This window comes from Lepidochelys kempii, chromosome 8, assembly GCF_965140285.1.
Source record: "Lepidochelys kempii isolate rLepKem1 chromosome 8, rLepKem1.hap1, whole genome shotgun sequence".
Classification (NCBI taxonomy): domain Eukaryota; kingdom Metazoa; phylum Chordata; order Testudines; family Cheloniidae; genus Lepidochelys; species Lepidochelys kempii.
Window position 1 is genome coordinate 102074225 of NC_136387.1, and position 13136 is coordinate 102087360.

The 13136-nt window shown below is 44.7% G+C and overlaps 1 protein-coding gene across 7 annotated transcripts in view; it reads right to left on the reverse strand.

The window, feature by feature from the left end:
* LOC140916319 (cytochrome P450 4B1) overlaps positions 1-3044 on the reverse strand; it is a 59406-nt gene extending 56362 nt beyond the window's left edge. For 3 of the 7 annotated variants that reach the window (XM_073357801.2, XM_073357806.2, XM_073357804.2), the window contains exon 1: positions 2737-3043. In XM_073357801.2, coding sequence (XP_073213902.1) covers positions 2737-2946 — 210 coding nt within the window. In that variant the 5' untranslated portion in view covers positions 2947-3043. Of the gene's footprint in view, positions 1-2736 lie in introns of all 7 variants that reach the window. The other 4 variants (XR_012160498.2, XM_073357807.2, XR_012160497.2 and 1 more) reach the window with 3 other exon arrangements.
* Between the last annotated feature and the right edge of the window lie 10092 nt (positions 3045-13136).

Here is a 13136-nt window from a genome sequence, read left to right on the forward strand (position 1 = left end):
TCTGGTTATGCAGCTACCTGGCCTTTGAAGTTTCGCCTCCCCCCCCCCGCCCCGAAAGGTAAAGTAACTGGTTTTGCCTGTTTCAGAACACCTGGGAAACAAAGGCCCCACAAACTGTAGAGAAGTGTCAGCTTAAACTGACTGAGAGGGCGCTCATTTGGATCCAACCAATTGCCAGGAACCTTTAACCAAGATGGCAACCCCTGCTCCAGGGTATGAAGGACTAGAACCTGCCAAAGTCTCCAGGTGCTAGGCACACTTGGTAAGCTGAAGCAAGCGTATAGAGTGTCAATTGTTTTGCATGTTTTCTCTGGAAGGCTTTTGTCCTTAAATATCTGTGATGGCTTCCTGGTCTCTGGTAAACCACTGTCCTAGCCCTTGAAAGAGAGAGCTCCAGACTGCAGGTGCTATAGGATAATGGCAGTGAACTGCAGGGGGACTGCATGCCTGAAACCATGGTCTGGAGGGACAGAGTTGCAAGACTCTGCTTATAGAGAGGTGACAGCGGGAGCCCTGAGACCTAAGGGGGCAGCCCTAGAGCATACAGGGGTCAGAGGTGGAGATACCTGAAACTGAAACTTTGGGGGGAGGGATAGCTCAGTGGTTTGAGCATTGGCCTGCTAAACCCAGGGTTGTGAGTTCAATCCTTGAGGGGGCCATTTAGGGATCTGGGGCAAAAACTGGGGATTGGCCCTGCTTTGAGCAGGGGGTTGGACTAGATGACCTCCTGAGGTCCCTTCCAACCCTGATATTCTATTCTATGTGCCAATGAAGATAAACTATCCTAGTGTGAAATAAAGAGAAGAAACAAAATGTAAAGCAACGACTGACACCACAGGGTGGTGTCGATCTACTTGAGCTAAGCAGGATCTCTTACTGAAGGACAGACGCTCAATTTCTGTTATTTGAGCTGTTGTACAACACACTAGCAAGGAAACTAGCTACTCGGTTGCCATTCAGTGTAACTAACTCACATGCATAACACAATATTCCAGCTGAAATAATGGCTCACAATTCAGGAGTGAGTCATTTTGGCAGTTCTCTTTGTATCAGTTCAAGCATCCCATGTCAAGTCCTTCCTACGCGCAGTCAAATGAGTTAGCAGAAGAAGCAGTGCAAAATGGCAAAGAATTTGCTGGGTTTGCTTTTTATAAGCCCTGACGGATTCTAGGGATCTAGCTTTAGCATTTTCAGACTATTGCAACACAGCCCATGCTGCTTGATCAGGATTGCCAGGCCAGAGATTTGTGGGAAGAAGGACAAAATACTATGTTTACCATTTCATTTCTGCAGGAGGCTTCACACAAGGCAAGTCCCCTAACCCTTACCTTATCCCCCGTGCTCCGCTCTGGTGGTAAGAGGGGTAGAAAGCTGACATAAGAAGGCAGCTGGGGATCTCCAAGTCTCAGAGGCTGGCATAGACACCTTTATGCTACATGCTTCTGACCCCTGGGATAGAGGGTCTGCTGGGGTCAAGAAGGGGGTGACTGGCGTACACTGTGCTTCAGGAATCCTTGGCTGGTGGATGGCTCTTAGATGGCCCTAGACAGTTAGGCATATTACAGAGCAGCCCCAAGACTGCTCTAAATTACACCAGAGTCTGAAACAATCCCCTGCTGTCCCCAGGACTGGGGACGGAGAGACGCAGAAAGGTGATGTGATGCCACCTTTGTCCCAGCTCAGTGCCACTGATAATCCAACCCCCAATGTGGCCAATCTCTTGGGGATTAAATTATGCATTCCTTACTCACATTAGTAGGCTCACACTTACTCACATGAATAACCCTGTTGACTTCAGTAAATATCTGACCTTCAGTGTCTATAAGCTAAGAACACAACCATAAATTTGGACCTTATATGTCTGCAAAGAAATTACTGAATGGGAAGCATGCAAAATAAGTAAATAAATAAACTTGCTCATAGATTATTTTCTACTGAAAGTTTAACCAGAGTTTTTCTGTCTCAAATCCCTCTTGCCCCCATCTGATTGTTTCTTCTGTGGCTACTTAAATGGAAAGCACACACTGTATAATGTATGCTATACAATATTATGCATGAAACATAGATCTGAATGATATTAGCCTAGAGGCCAGGAAGGTGGAGTTGTGGCTCTAACTATTTTTCTCTTTTACTTCATATGAGCATGGTCATTGCCATACTTGATCAGACCAGTGGGTCCATCTAGTCCAGTATCTTGTCTCCAACAGCGGCCAGTACTATCAGATTCAGAAGATGCTACAAGATACCCAGCCAAAAACAGTTCTGTAAGAACTTTCCCACACAAATAGTTTTTTTCAAGCCTTCCTTAGCTACTGGTTGCCTTATCTCTTGAAACATGAGAATTTATAACCCTTCCAAATTCCTGCAGTAACTTTATAAAAATCTATATAATTATAATCCTAACACTTCAGCATTTATAGAGCATAAATGTCTTCAGAGCATTGTATAATTATCAATTTATCCTCTCAACAACCAGTGACCAATGTAAACATTATTATTCCTCCTTCACTACGAGTAGGCAGGAGGTTAAATGACTTCCCCACCCCTCCATTCTAGATAGCAACTTTATATCAGAGCTTGGAGAAAACCTCAGGAGGTCCTGGCTCCCAGACTTGTGTTCTAACCACTAGGCAGGCTGTCTCTCTATAGAAGGAAGCTGCTTTTGGTTTTTTGATTTGAGCTTTAAGTCTTCACCACCACCACTGAAGTGTTCTGCACTCCCACCTCTTTCCTTACCTCATGGACATTGCCAAAAAGCCAGTGGACTGGAGGGCCTGGAAAACTCTTCAATGCTTTGTTCAGCTCCCTTCTCCACTGATACAGCTTGATTGCTTTCAGCACCGTGTAGGTCAGACAAAGCACAGCGGGCAGGTAAAAGATTCGAGAAACATCCTTATGCAGCCAGCACCAAATAGCTGTTATCAGTCTTACCACCACAGATGTCATTTTCCTGCTGTGTATGTCCTCTCCCGACCAGCAAATGCACCATCCAATTACTCTTTATAGGTGTTCCAGTTGGCAGACTGATCCAATGATATCCAAAGAGGTAGAGTCACACAAATACCCAGCAGCTGATCTGCTGCCAACTTTACTTGTGGGGGGGAAGGACCAGAAGGAATGTGTTTAGGTGTTGCCCCACTTAGAATTGCAACACCTTAGGTATTGCTCTGCTCAAAATTGCAATGCTTAACTGATTTAGGTTCTTTAATTTATGACTCCACAATAAGAAGCCTGGGCTGGGACACTTGGGGCTGATGTTTTTTGTTTTGCTGCCTCCCAGATGCCAAAGTAAATGTTGTTATAGCAAGGATACGAGACATCCTACCTCTCCAATTATAGCCCACACAGGAATATGTGTCACCAGACACCTGGAATTTGCTATAATCAGGAATCACTTAAAACATGGGTGAAAAGACAAGATTAATGCAGGGAGCATGTTATCCTACATCTGCCTGCTCCTGGATTTCTTACACAGTACAGTTTCTCATCAGTACAGCTGTGCCACTGTAAGCTTGCTAGTGTAGACATGACCTTAGTCTGAGAATTCACTGTAACAGGCATAATTTTGGAATCAAAGATCATTGGAGTAACTCCTGCAGTCAGAGCCTGTTTGGATTGCATCATCTCCACACAAGTAAAACAGATGCCCACCTGCTAGACTGAGACTTCGCAAGGCTTGTCCTGTGGGCTTTAGAAGAAGTGCTTTTCACCTAACTCAGTTGATTTTGTTATACCAATAAAATAAAAACCAGCAGGATCTTATTAAAGGAGAAAAGGCAAAATGCCACATTTACTGTAAATACAGAAAGAATCCTAGTGAGCAGTTAGGTTTCAGAGTAGCAGCCGTGTTAGTCTGTATTCGCAAAAAGAAAAGGAGTACTTGTGGCACCTTAGAGACTGTAAGGATGCACAGTGTGCATGATAAACACCCATTTTTTCATGTTCTGTGTGTATCTAAATCTCCTCACTATATTTTCCACAGAATGAATCCGATGAAGTGAGCTGTAGCTCACGAAAGCTTATGCTCAAATAAATTTGTTAGTCTCTAAGATGCCACAAGTCCTCCTTTTCAGTAAGCAGTTAGTTATAGCTGTAACATTCCATTCAATTTCATATTTATTCACACATTCATTCATACACACACACACAGGTTCTGCAAGGTTGTTATCATAGTTACCAGCCTTAGAGTTGCTCATGCCAAGCCACTGGCCAGATGGCCTGGACATGAGGAGGGAGCAGGGCCTTGTTAGATGCTCATCTGATGCTCCTGGAAGTTGGTTTGCAGAATCAGACCCCAAAGTTCTCACTTGCTAGAGTCCATTTTTATAGGAATTTCTTCCTATGCCAGTCTATGGGAATTGCTTCATCATGCTGTTGCTGAATCAATCAGGAGATGGCACATTCCTGACGGCTCCGTGCTGCCAGATGTTATCTTGTTCTTTGATTCTCCCATTCTTGAGGCTGTTGGGTGGATTCCAGTCTGCCCTCCGGGGGGTCCTCTGGTTATTTCCACTTGACACCTTCTTCAGTTGATGGACACTGGATTCTTAGGCTGCCACCTCCCTGATCATTCAATTATTATTCACACCAAGCATCCATCCACATACATCCTCTATCTCTATTTTAATCACAATTGTTAACAAAGCGAGATGAATACAACAAAAGGGTGGGGAGTCTCTGGGTGCTGTTTCTGTTGTTACAGAGTATTGCTTTGAGTCTCTCTCTGTGTGAATTGCTTTGAGAACAGACTCAGTCTTAGAATGTACTAACACAATTAGCAGCTTGCAAGTTTCACACATAGAGGGAGAGAAACAGTACCAAAAACCAAGAGACCTCTTAATTAGTAATACCCTGGAATTTAAACTATGGGGAATCAAACTCATTTGTGATTTTAATACAGAACTTCTTTAATATGATCCAACAATTTGGCTAATACTTCCAATGGGCAGCATAAGGCAGGAGAGATGGAGTTGTTCTAAAATAAGAGGTAGAGGTTACACAGTGGGTTAATGTATTAAACTCCCTGCACATAAATGCAAAGACTGGGGAGGGAACCGGCACAGCAAGAAAGGTTTCTAAATTCCGGCAGTTTGGATCAAGCGGCTGGGATGATTCTGATAATGGAACGGACACTGGGGATAATTGTCATAGGAGAGCAGTGCTGTTCTTAATGTTTATTTTTATTTGGGACAGGGCACGTTGTCTTGTTCTGTGCTTGGACAGCATCTAACACGGTGAGGTCATAGAGCTCTTAGGCACATCCTCAGTAATCGTTGGGAATCCTGAAAGAAGTGATAATTAAAGGATGGCCTGAAGAAATAAGCAGTTGCTGTCCAAGTATACAAAACTATTGGCACTGCAGACATGAACTGACTTTGATAGAAGGGGGTGATTTTCCAGGGCAGTAAGGTTGTCATTCCAATGAGCCTTCAAAAAGAAATACTGCAGAAGATCCATTAGAGTCATTTAGGAATTGAGAAGTGCAAACAATGAGCATGAATGGTGCTGTATTGGCCACGGATCAATCACGACATCGCTAATGTGGTAGGAAACTGCTTTTCATGCTTGGAATACAAGCCACGCCAGCAGGCAGAGCCGCTGAGACCTCAGCCAGCTCCACAAAGGCCTTATGAGAAGATCGGCACTAACTTATTTACCTGGTAATCAAAGGATTATTATTCTCTGTATCCAGAAATTTGCACACTGCCCAGTACTAATAGTAAATCAGTGATAGCCGGCATGAAGGGAATCTTCTCCAGACATGGAATTCCAGGTGAAATCTTTATCAATAATGGGCCACAATTTTCCAGTGCAGATTTTAGGCAATTTGCCATAGATTTGGATTTTCATCCCAAAACATCCAACCCATATTATCCCCAATCAAATGGACTTGCGGAAAGGTCTATACGGACAGTAAAGAACCTTATGAAAAAGACTTTTGACAGTGGGGGTGATTTGTATAAAGCGTTACTGGTTTACTGAAGTACACCCTGGGAGAATGGCTTTTCTCCAGGTCAGATGTTAATGGGAAGAAGGATCAGATCTAACTTACTAATTACTGATAACCTGCTGAAATCGCACAACAATGAAACCATGCGGAAGATGAAAGAAAATCAGAAGTGGAACCAGAAATATTATTTTGACAAAAGAGCCCGTGATCGCCCATCTCTTAACCCAGGTGATAGAGTGTGCCTGAGGGATCATACCTCTAACACTTGGGGCCAAAGTAGTACCATTAAAGAACAGCTGCATCTTATGTAGTCCAGACAGAGCAGGGGGACACATTTCGACATAATCGGAGGGATTTACAAGTAATCCCAGAAAGTTCCAACATGTTGACAGTAGATGTGGACTCTGACATTTCCCATCTGACTGATCCTTTATTAATGCACAAAGGAGAAACTGTCAAGGAACAAGAGAACAACTCAGAGAAGATCAGAGCAGAAGATTAAACATCCTGAAAGACTCATAGAGACTTGCTAACCTACCTGGAGAAGGGGTATTTGAGGAAAGTGAGTGGTAAAGACTCACTCGAGAATGACGTGCAGGTAACCACTCCTCTTACATTGTGTTTATGGAAATGTACTACATGGGTTGAGAATTTAATAATGAGTTATTAGATAGTTGTTAGCTGTTTATATATGTGTATAAGAGTTAATTTGTTTTTCTTTAAGAGGGAAGATGTAGAGATATGTTTGTAGAAGATTATAATTTAGAGACACTCCTTCATAAAGGACAGTATTATAACCATAGGAATTTGGAGCAGTGCTCTGGAGGCAGGGTTTGGGAACACCACATGGCTGTGTGCAGCAGCTCAGTACAGACGCTCTCCAGTTTGTTTTGTTAAAGTTTTATTCCTTTCTCATTCACTGGTTTGTTATTTAATGAACCCCAAGATCATTACACTCTTGGACTTTCTTCTAATCACTGGTGGATTAGCCACTGGGCCAACGGGACTCATGCCCAGGGGCCCCAGCCACTTGGGAGGCCCTGGAAAAGTGGGCGCCCCAACACTCCAACCTGCTCCTCCTGCCTGGCACTCCTGCGGGGAGTGGGGCATGGGAGCTTGCCGCACTCTGCCCGCCCGGTGCTCCTGCAAGACAGCAGGGGAAGCCCCCGCGCCCTGACCCCGCTCCCCAGCAGGAGCTGTGGGCAGGTGGAGTAGGGCAAGCCCCTGTGCCCCAACCCCATTTCCCCAGCAGGAGCATGGGGAGGAGGGCGGGGTGGGGGGGACTGCAGGTGGAAGGGATGGGGAGGTGCCCCACTTCCTCTGTCTCAGGGCCCCACAAAAACTTAATCCACCTCTGCTTCTAATAAAGAATGAACTCCCTCAATGTTGTCTTAGTCTCTGTCATAAGAACCCAGTAATATCACCTGGTGTCCGGAGTGGGGTGATGAGAACATGGACTGGAAATGGAGCAGCTCAGAGCCCCAACAAAGTTCAAACTCTGCACCAATGCAGCAGACCAGTGGAGCCACTGGGAAGGCAGATAAACAAAAGATTTTCCTTATTATAGCTGGGTCAGAAGCGCTAGATGTACATAACAGTCTGCAGGTAAGCCAAGAAGAGCAGGCTAGTTATGAGGCAGTGCTGCAGAAATCTGCGACGTACTGTGCTCCTGGAAGCAAGGAGACTTTTGAAAGATACAACTTTCATAGGAGAGCTCAAAAAGAGGGAGAAACTTTTGAAGAATTTGTGCCTGATCTCAGACTGCTGAGCCGATGGTGGAGAACTCACAGGTTCCGTAATTAGAAAACAGATTGTTATGGCCAGCAGAGGAATAGAGCTCAGAAAGAGACTGCTGGAAGATCCAGGCTTGAATTTAGAAAAGGCAATCCGAGTTTGCCCGGCCTCTGAAGTTATTCGAGCCACATGAAAACTGTGGGAGGGAAAAGAACACACTGAAGCAGTGGACGAGATTACAATTCCTCTAACCTACAAAGAAGTGCAGAGGCAAAACAGATTTGAGAGATCTAGAGATAAATCTGAATAAAAAAAACAAATCGGAATGAGCTTGCAGAAGGCTGTACAAAGGTCTGTATACCGTGTTATGGCAGGCGTGGCCCACAGCAATAGCCTGCGTCTGGAAAACGCAGCAACACCTGCGAAAAGTGTAACCACTTTGCGAGAGTTTGCAAGCAGGAAAACCATAGGCTCAAACAGAAACAATGTGTGCACGCCCTGTCCCAAGAAGGGAACAGCGCAAGCACCAGGGAAGAATTCTTCATTGGAACTGCACATGAAACTCCAGCACCTAGTGACTGAACTATTATGATAGAAACAAACAGAAACCTTGCGACTGGTAAGTTGGACAATGGTGCACTGGCAATTGTGGTACCAGCCTCTATTGTGTGGGTCTTAAAGGAAAAACAAAGACACACTGAAAAGAAACAGGTAAAGCTCAGTGCTTACAGGGGGGAGCTGACTCCAACTATCGGTGTACGTGCGCGTGAAGTAAAGGGAAAAGACAATGTGGAAAGGATAGGGTTTGTAATTGTACAAGAGCGAAAAGCACCAATCCTAGGGTTGCAAACGTGTCAGACCCTGAGCCTTATACAGAGTGTGTTCTTTAGAGGGGGAGGGGATCACACATATTGAGGACCAGTACCAAGATGTCTTTAAGGGGACTGGAAAGCTCTCAACAGAATATAAGATAGAGTGGACTGAGGCCAATAGTCCCATAATACACCCCCCCTTAGGAGTGCACCTTTTTCTCAGGCAGAAGCTCAAAGAGGAACTGGACAAGTTCGTGGCACTAGGCACCATAGACAAAGTAGAACTAACAGAGTGGGTCCATTCTTTAGTAATGGTTGAAAAGAAAGATGGACCTCTTCACCTATGTCTAGACCCCAAGCAACTTAATAATATGTTTAAAAAGGGAACTTTTCCCTATATCTACAAGGGAAGAAATCTTTGGAGAAATGGTTGATGCCAAATATTTCTCCACACTAGATGTATCAGTTAGATTTCGGCAGGTTCCCTTAGAACAAAAGTAGCACACATTTGTACACTGGCCTTTGGGAGATACTGCTTTTGCGGACTACCTTTGGGTTATATCCTGCACCTGAAGTGTTCCACAGAAAAGCACAACAAATATTTGGTGGTCCTGAAGGTACCAAAGCATGGATGGATGATGTTTTAATTTGGGGACATATGCCAGAGGAACCATGACCAGAGGCTCAAAAGATCAATAGAAAGGGCTTGTTGAGGAGGGAAAAAGCTAAATCAACAAAAATGTAAATTTAGGGTCAGAGAAGCATACCTGGGAGAAAGGCTGATGGAACAGGAGATACAAGTAGATCTGAGCAGGATACAGGCAATTACCAATATGCTGGCCTAACAGACAAAGGTGAGGTACAAAAATTCCTAGGAATGATAAGTTTGTAGGGCAGTTTGTACCTAGATTCATAGACTTTAAGGTCAGAAGGGACTGTCATGATCATCTAGACCTGCACACTGCAGGCTACAGAACCTCACCCACCCACTCCTGTAATCGACCCCTAACCTCTGTCTGAGTTATTGAAGTCCTCAAATCATGATTTAAAGACTTCCAGTTACAGAGACTCCACCTCTAGTTCAAGCTAGCAGGTGACCCATGCCCCATGCTGCAGAGGAAGGTGAAATAACCCCCAGGTTCTCTGCCGATCTGACTCAGGGCAAAATTCCTTTCTAACCCCAAATAAGGTGATCTGTTAGAGCCTGAGCCTTTGGGCAAGACCTACCTAACTTGGCCGATAAAACCAGCAACATGCAAGCTCTTCTGTGTAAAAATGCTCAATGGACATGAGATGCCAATCATAATAAGGCACTTGAAAACCTGAAAAAGTTCATAAAAGAGCCTCCATTCCTTAGATATTATGACAGTAACTGCCCAATGATGGTGGCTACAGATGTTTCCAAAAAAGGCATTGGCACAGCACTCGTGCAAAAGTATGGTGAACACTGGAGACCTGTGGCGTATGCTTCCAGGGCACTAACCAAAACAGAGTGTCAATATGTTCCGATAGAAAAGGAGGCCTATGCCCTAGTTCATGGATGTAAAATGGGGCAGGTTTTTATTATGCGAGACCATAAATAGTCCACACGCCACGAGTAGCTATTGCAAACAAAGGGTTAGCAGACACTCCCCCTAGGATCCAGAGATTATTCTTTCATATGCAGTTGTAAATAGTATGCAAGCTTGGAAAAGACCTAGTGGTTGGGGACAGGGCGTGAGCCACTTGTTCGGGGAGGCTAGCACCTGACTCCGTCCCTTCTGCTGGAGGCCTCACCCCATCTCCACCTCTTCTGCCCCCCTCCACCACCGGAGACCTGAGCCCCTAACTGCGGCCGCCAGCCCCAGTCCTGGCCAGCCTGCCTGAGTGCTCACAGCCCCGGAGTGCCGGGCGCCATGGCCCCAGCGACCCAGTGCCACCAGCACCGGGATGCCATGGCCCCAGCACCCCCAGCCCAGGAGCGCTGGGTGCTGTGGTGTCAATGTCCTCAGCCCCAGAGCGCCAGGCAGCTCCAGCACTGGCCCCAGCTGCCCTGAGTCCCAGGCCGCAGGCTGGCCTACTCTAGCTAATTGTTCCAAAAGCATTACGGAAAGACATGCAAAATTGAATACACAAAGGACAATTGGGAATGGGAAAATGTAAATGGAGGGTTAGAGATATTTTATGCTGGCCTCAAATGAATGTGAATGTAAGAACAGCCATACTAGGTCAAACCAATCGTCCATCTAGCACAGTTGTACGGGGAGATGTCAGCAAACCGTAAAATGACTGAAACAACTATGGCTTATTGCTAAAAGCAGCCAAGTCAGCAGTCTTAGCTTAACCAAGGAAGGAGGGGAGAGGGTTTTGGGTGCCACAGAAAGGGCAGCTTAACCCCGCGTCCTTCTTGATGAGAATTGTGTTGAAGTTGCTGACACATGCATTTTAGAAGAGCAGGATGTGCCCCAGGAATGTCTATTGGGGCCTCAAGGCTGCAAACTCTGGAAAAACCCACACCTGGTTAATCAATAATCAGAAGGAACCTCTTGCTTGACCATTGAAACTGCTTACTTAACAAGTTTTCTTTAAGGGACATGTCATTGTGTTACTAATGTGTAAAATAAGGGGGGAAAGTTTGAGGTGGTGGGACTCTTCGGGACTGGACTCTCCCTCTGGATGCATCTTGTGTTCCCCACTGGCAGATGGGCTGCCACTGTGCCACTCGAGAGCCACACTCAGCTTCGGTAATCATCGAGGGTTGGGGCTGTTTTACTAACCTGTTGCGGACGTGTGTAAATGCTTGAGACTAAGTAAAGTTTAGCTTTAAGTGAAAGGACTCTTGTGTTGTCCTGTTTGTGCCAGCCATTGATCGGTCGGATGGCCGTGTCTCCCCAGATTTATTTCCTGACACCACCTTGCACAGAGTAAAAGTTACCAAGAGCTTTTGGTTGAAAGAACCCCGGGTAACACAGTGGCCAATGCCAGCTGCTCCAGAGGGAATGAACAGAACAGGGAATCATCAGGTGATCCATCCCCTGTTGCCCATTCCCAGCTGTTGGCAAACAGAGGCTAGGGACACTTCAGAGCATGGTTTTGCATCCCTGTCCATCCTGGCTAATAGCTATTGCTGGACCTATGCTCCATGAACTTATCTAGTTCTTTTTTTAATCCTGTTATAATCTTGTCTTCACAATATCCCCTGGAAACGAGTTCCAGAGGTTGACTGTCCGTTGTGTGAAGAAATAGTTCCTTTTGTTTATTTTAAATCTGCTGCCTAATAATTTCATTTGGTGGCCCCTAGTTCTTGTGTTATGAGAAGGAATAAATAAGACTTCCTTATTTACTTTCTCCATTCCCGTCTTGATTTTATAGACCTCTATCATATCCCCCCTTAGTCGTCTCTTTTCCAAGATGAAAAGTCCCAGTCTTATTAATCTCTCCTCATATGGAAGCTGTTCCATGCCCCTAATCGTATTTGTTGCCCTTTTCTGAACCTTTTCCAATTCCAATATAAGTTTTTGAGATGAAGCGACCAGATCTGCACACAGTATTCAAGGTGTGGGCTTACCATGGATTTATATAGAGGCAATATGATATTTTCTGTCTTATTATCTATCCCTTTCCTAATGATTCCCAACATTCTGTTTGCTTTTTTAACTGCCATGGTACACTGAGTGGCTGTTTTCAGAGAACTATCCACAATGACGCCAAGATCTCTTTCTTGAGTGGTAACAGCTAATTTAGACTCCATTATTTTATATGTATAGTTTGGACTATGTTTTCCAGTGTGTCTGACTGCATTTATCAACATTGAATTTCATCTCTCATTTTGTTGCCCAGTCACCCAGTTTTGTGAGATCCCTTTGTAATTCTTCAGTCTGCTTTGGATTTAACCATCTTGAATAGTGTTGTATCATCTGCAAATGTTGCCACCTGACTGTTTACCTCTTTTTCCAGATCATTTTTGAATATGTTGAATAGTGCTGGTCCCAGTACAGACCCCTGGGGGACACCACTATTTACCTCTGTCTGTTCTGAAAACTGACCATTTATTCCTACCCTTTGCTTCCCATCTTTTAACCAGGTTCTGATCCAGGAGAGGACCTTCCTTCTTATCCCATGACAGCTTACTTTGCTTAAGAGCCTTTGATGAGGGACCTTGTCAAAGGCTTTCTGAAAATCTAAGTACATTAGATCTCCTGGATCACTCTTGTCCACATGCTTGTTGACCCCCTCAAAGAATTCTAATAGATTGGTGAGGCATGATTTCCCTTTAGAAAAACCATGTTGACTCTTCCCCAACAATTGTGTTCATCTATGTGTCTGATAATTCTGTTCTTTACTATAGTTTCAACGAATTTACCAAGTACTAAAGTCAGGCTTACCGCCTGTAATTGCCAGGATCACCTCCGGAGTCTTTTAAAAAAATTGGCATTATATTAGTTATCCTCCAGTCATCTGGTACATAGATGAGTACATAGAAGAAACCATTAGAGTTTGTGAAACATGACAGAAATACAGACCCAATCAAGTAAAGGGGCCCATAATCAGTGGTGAGCTGGAGCCAGTTCGCACCAGTTCATGCGAACCGGTTGTTAAATTTTGAAGCCGTTTTAGAACCGGTTGTTAACCCGCTTCCCTTCAGGGGGCGCTGAGGCTTT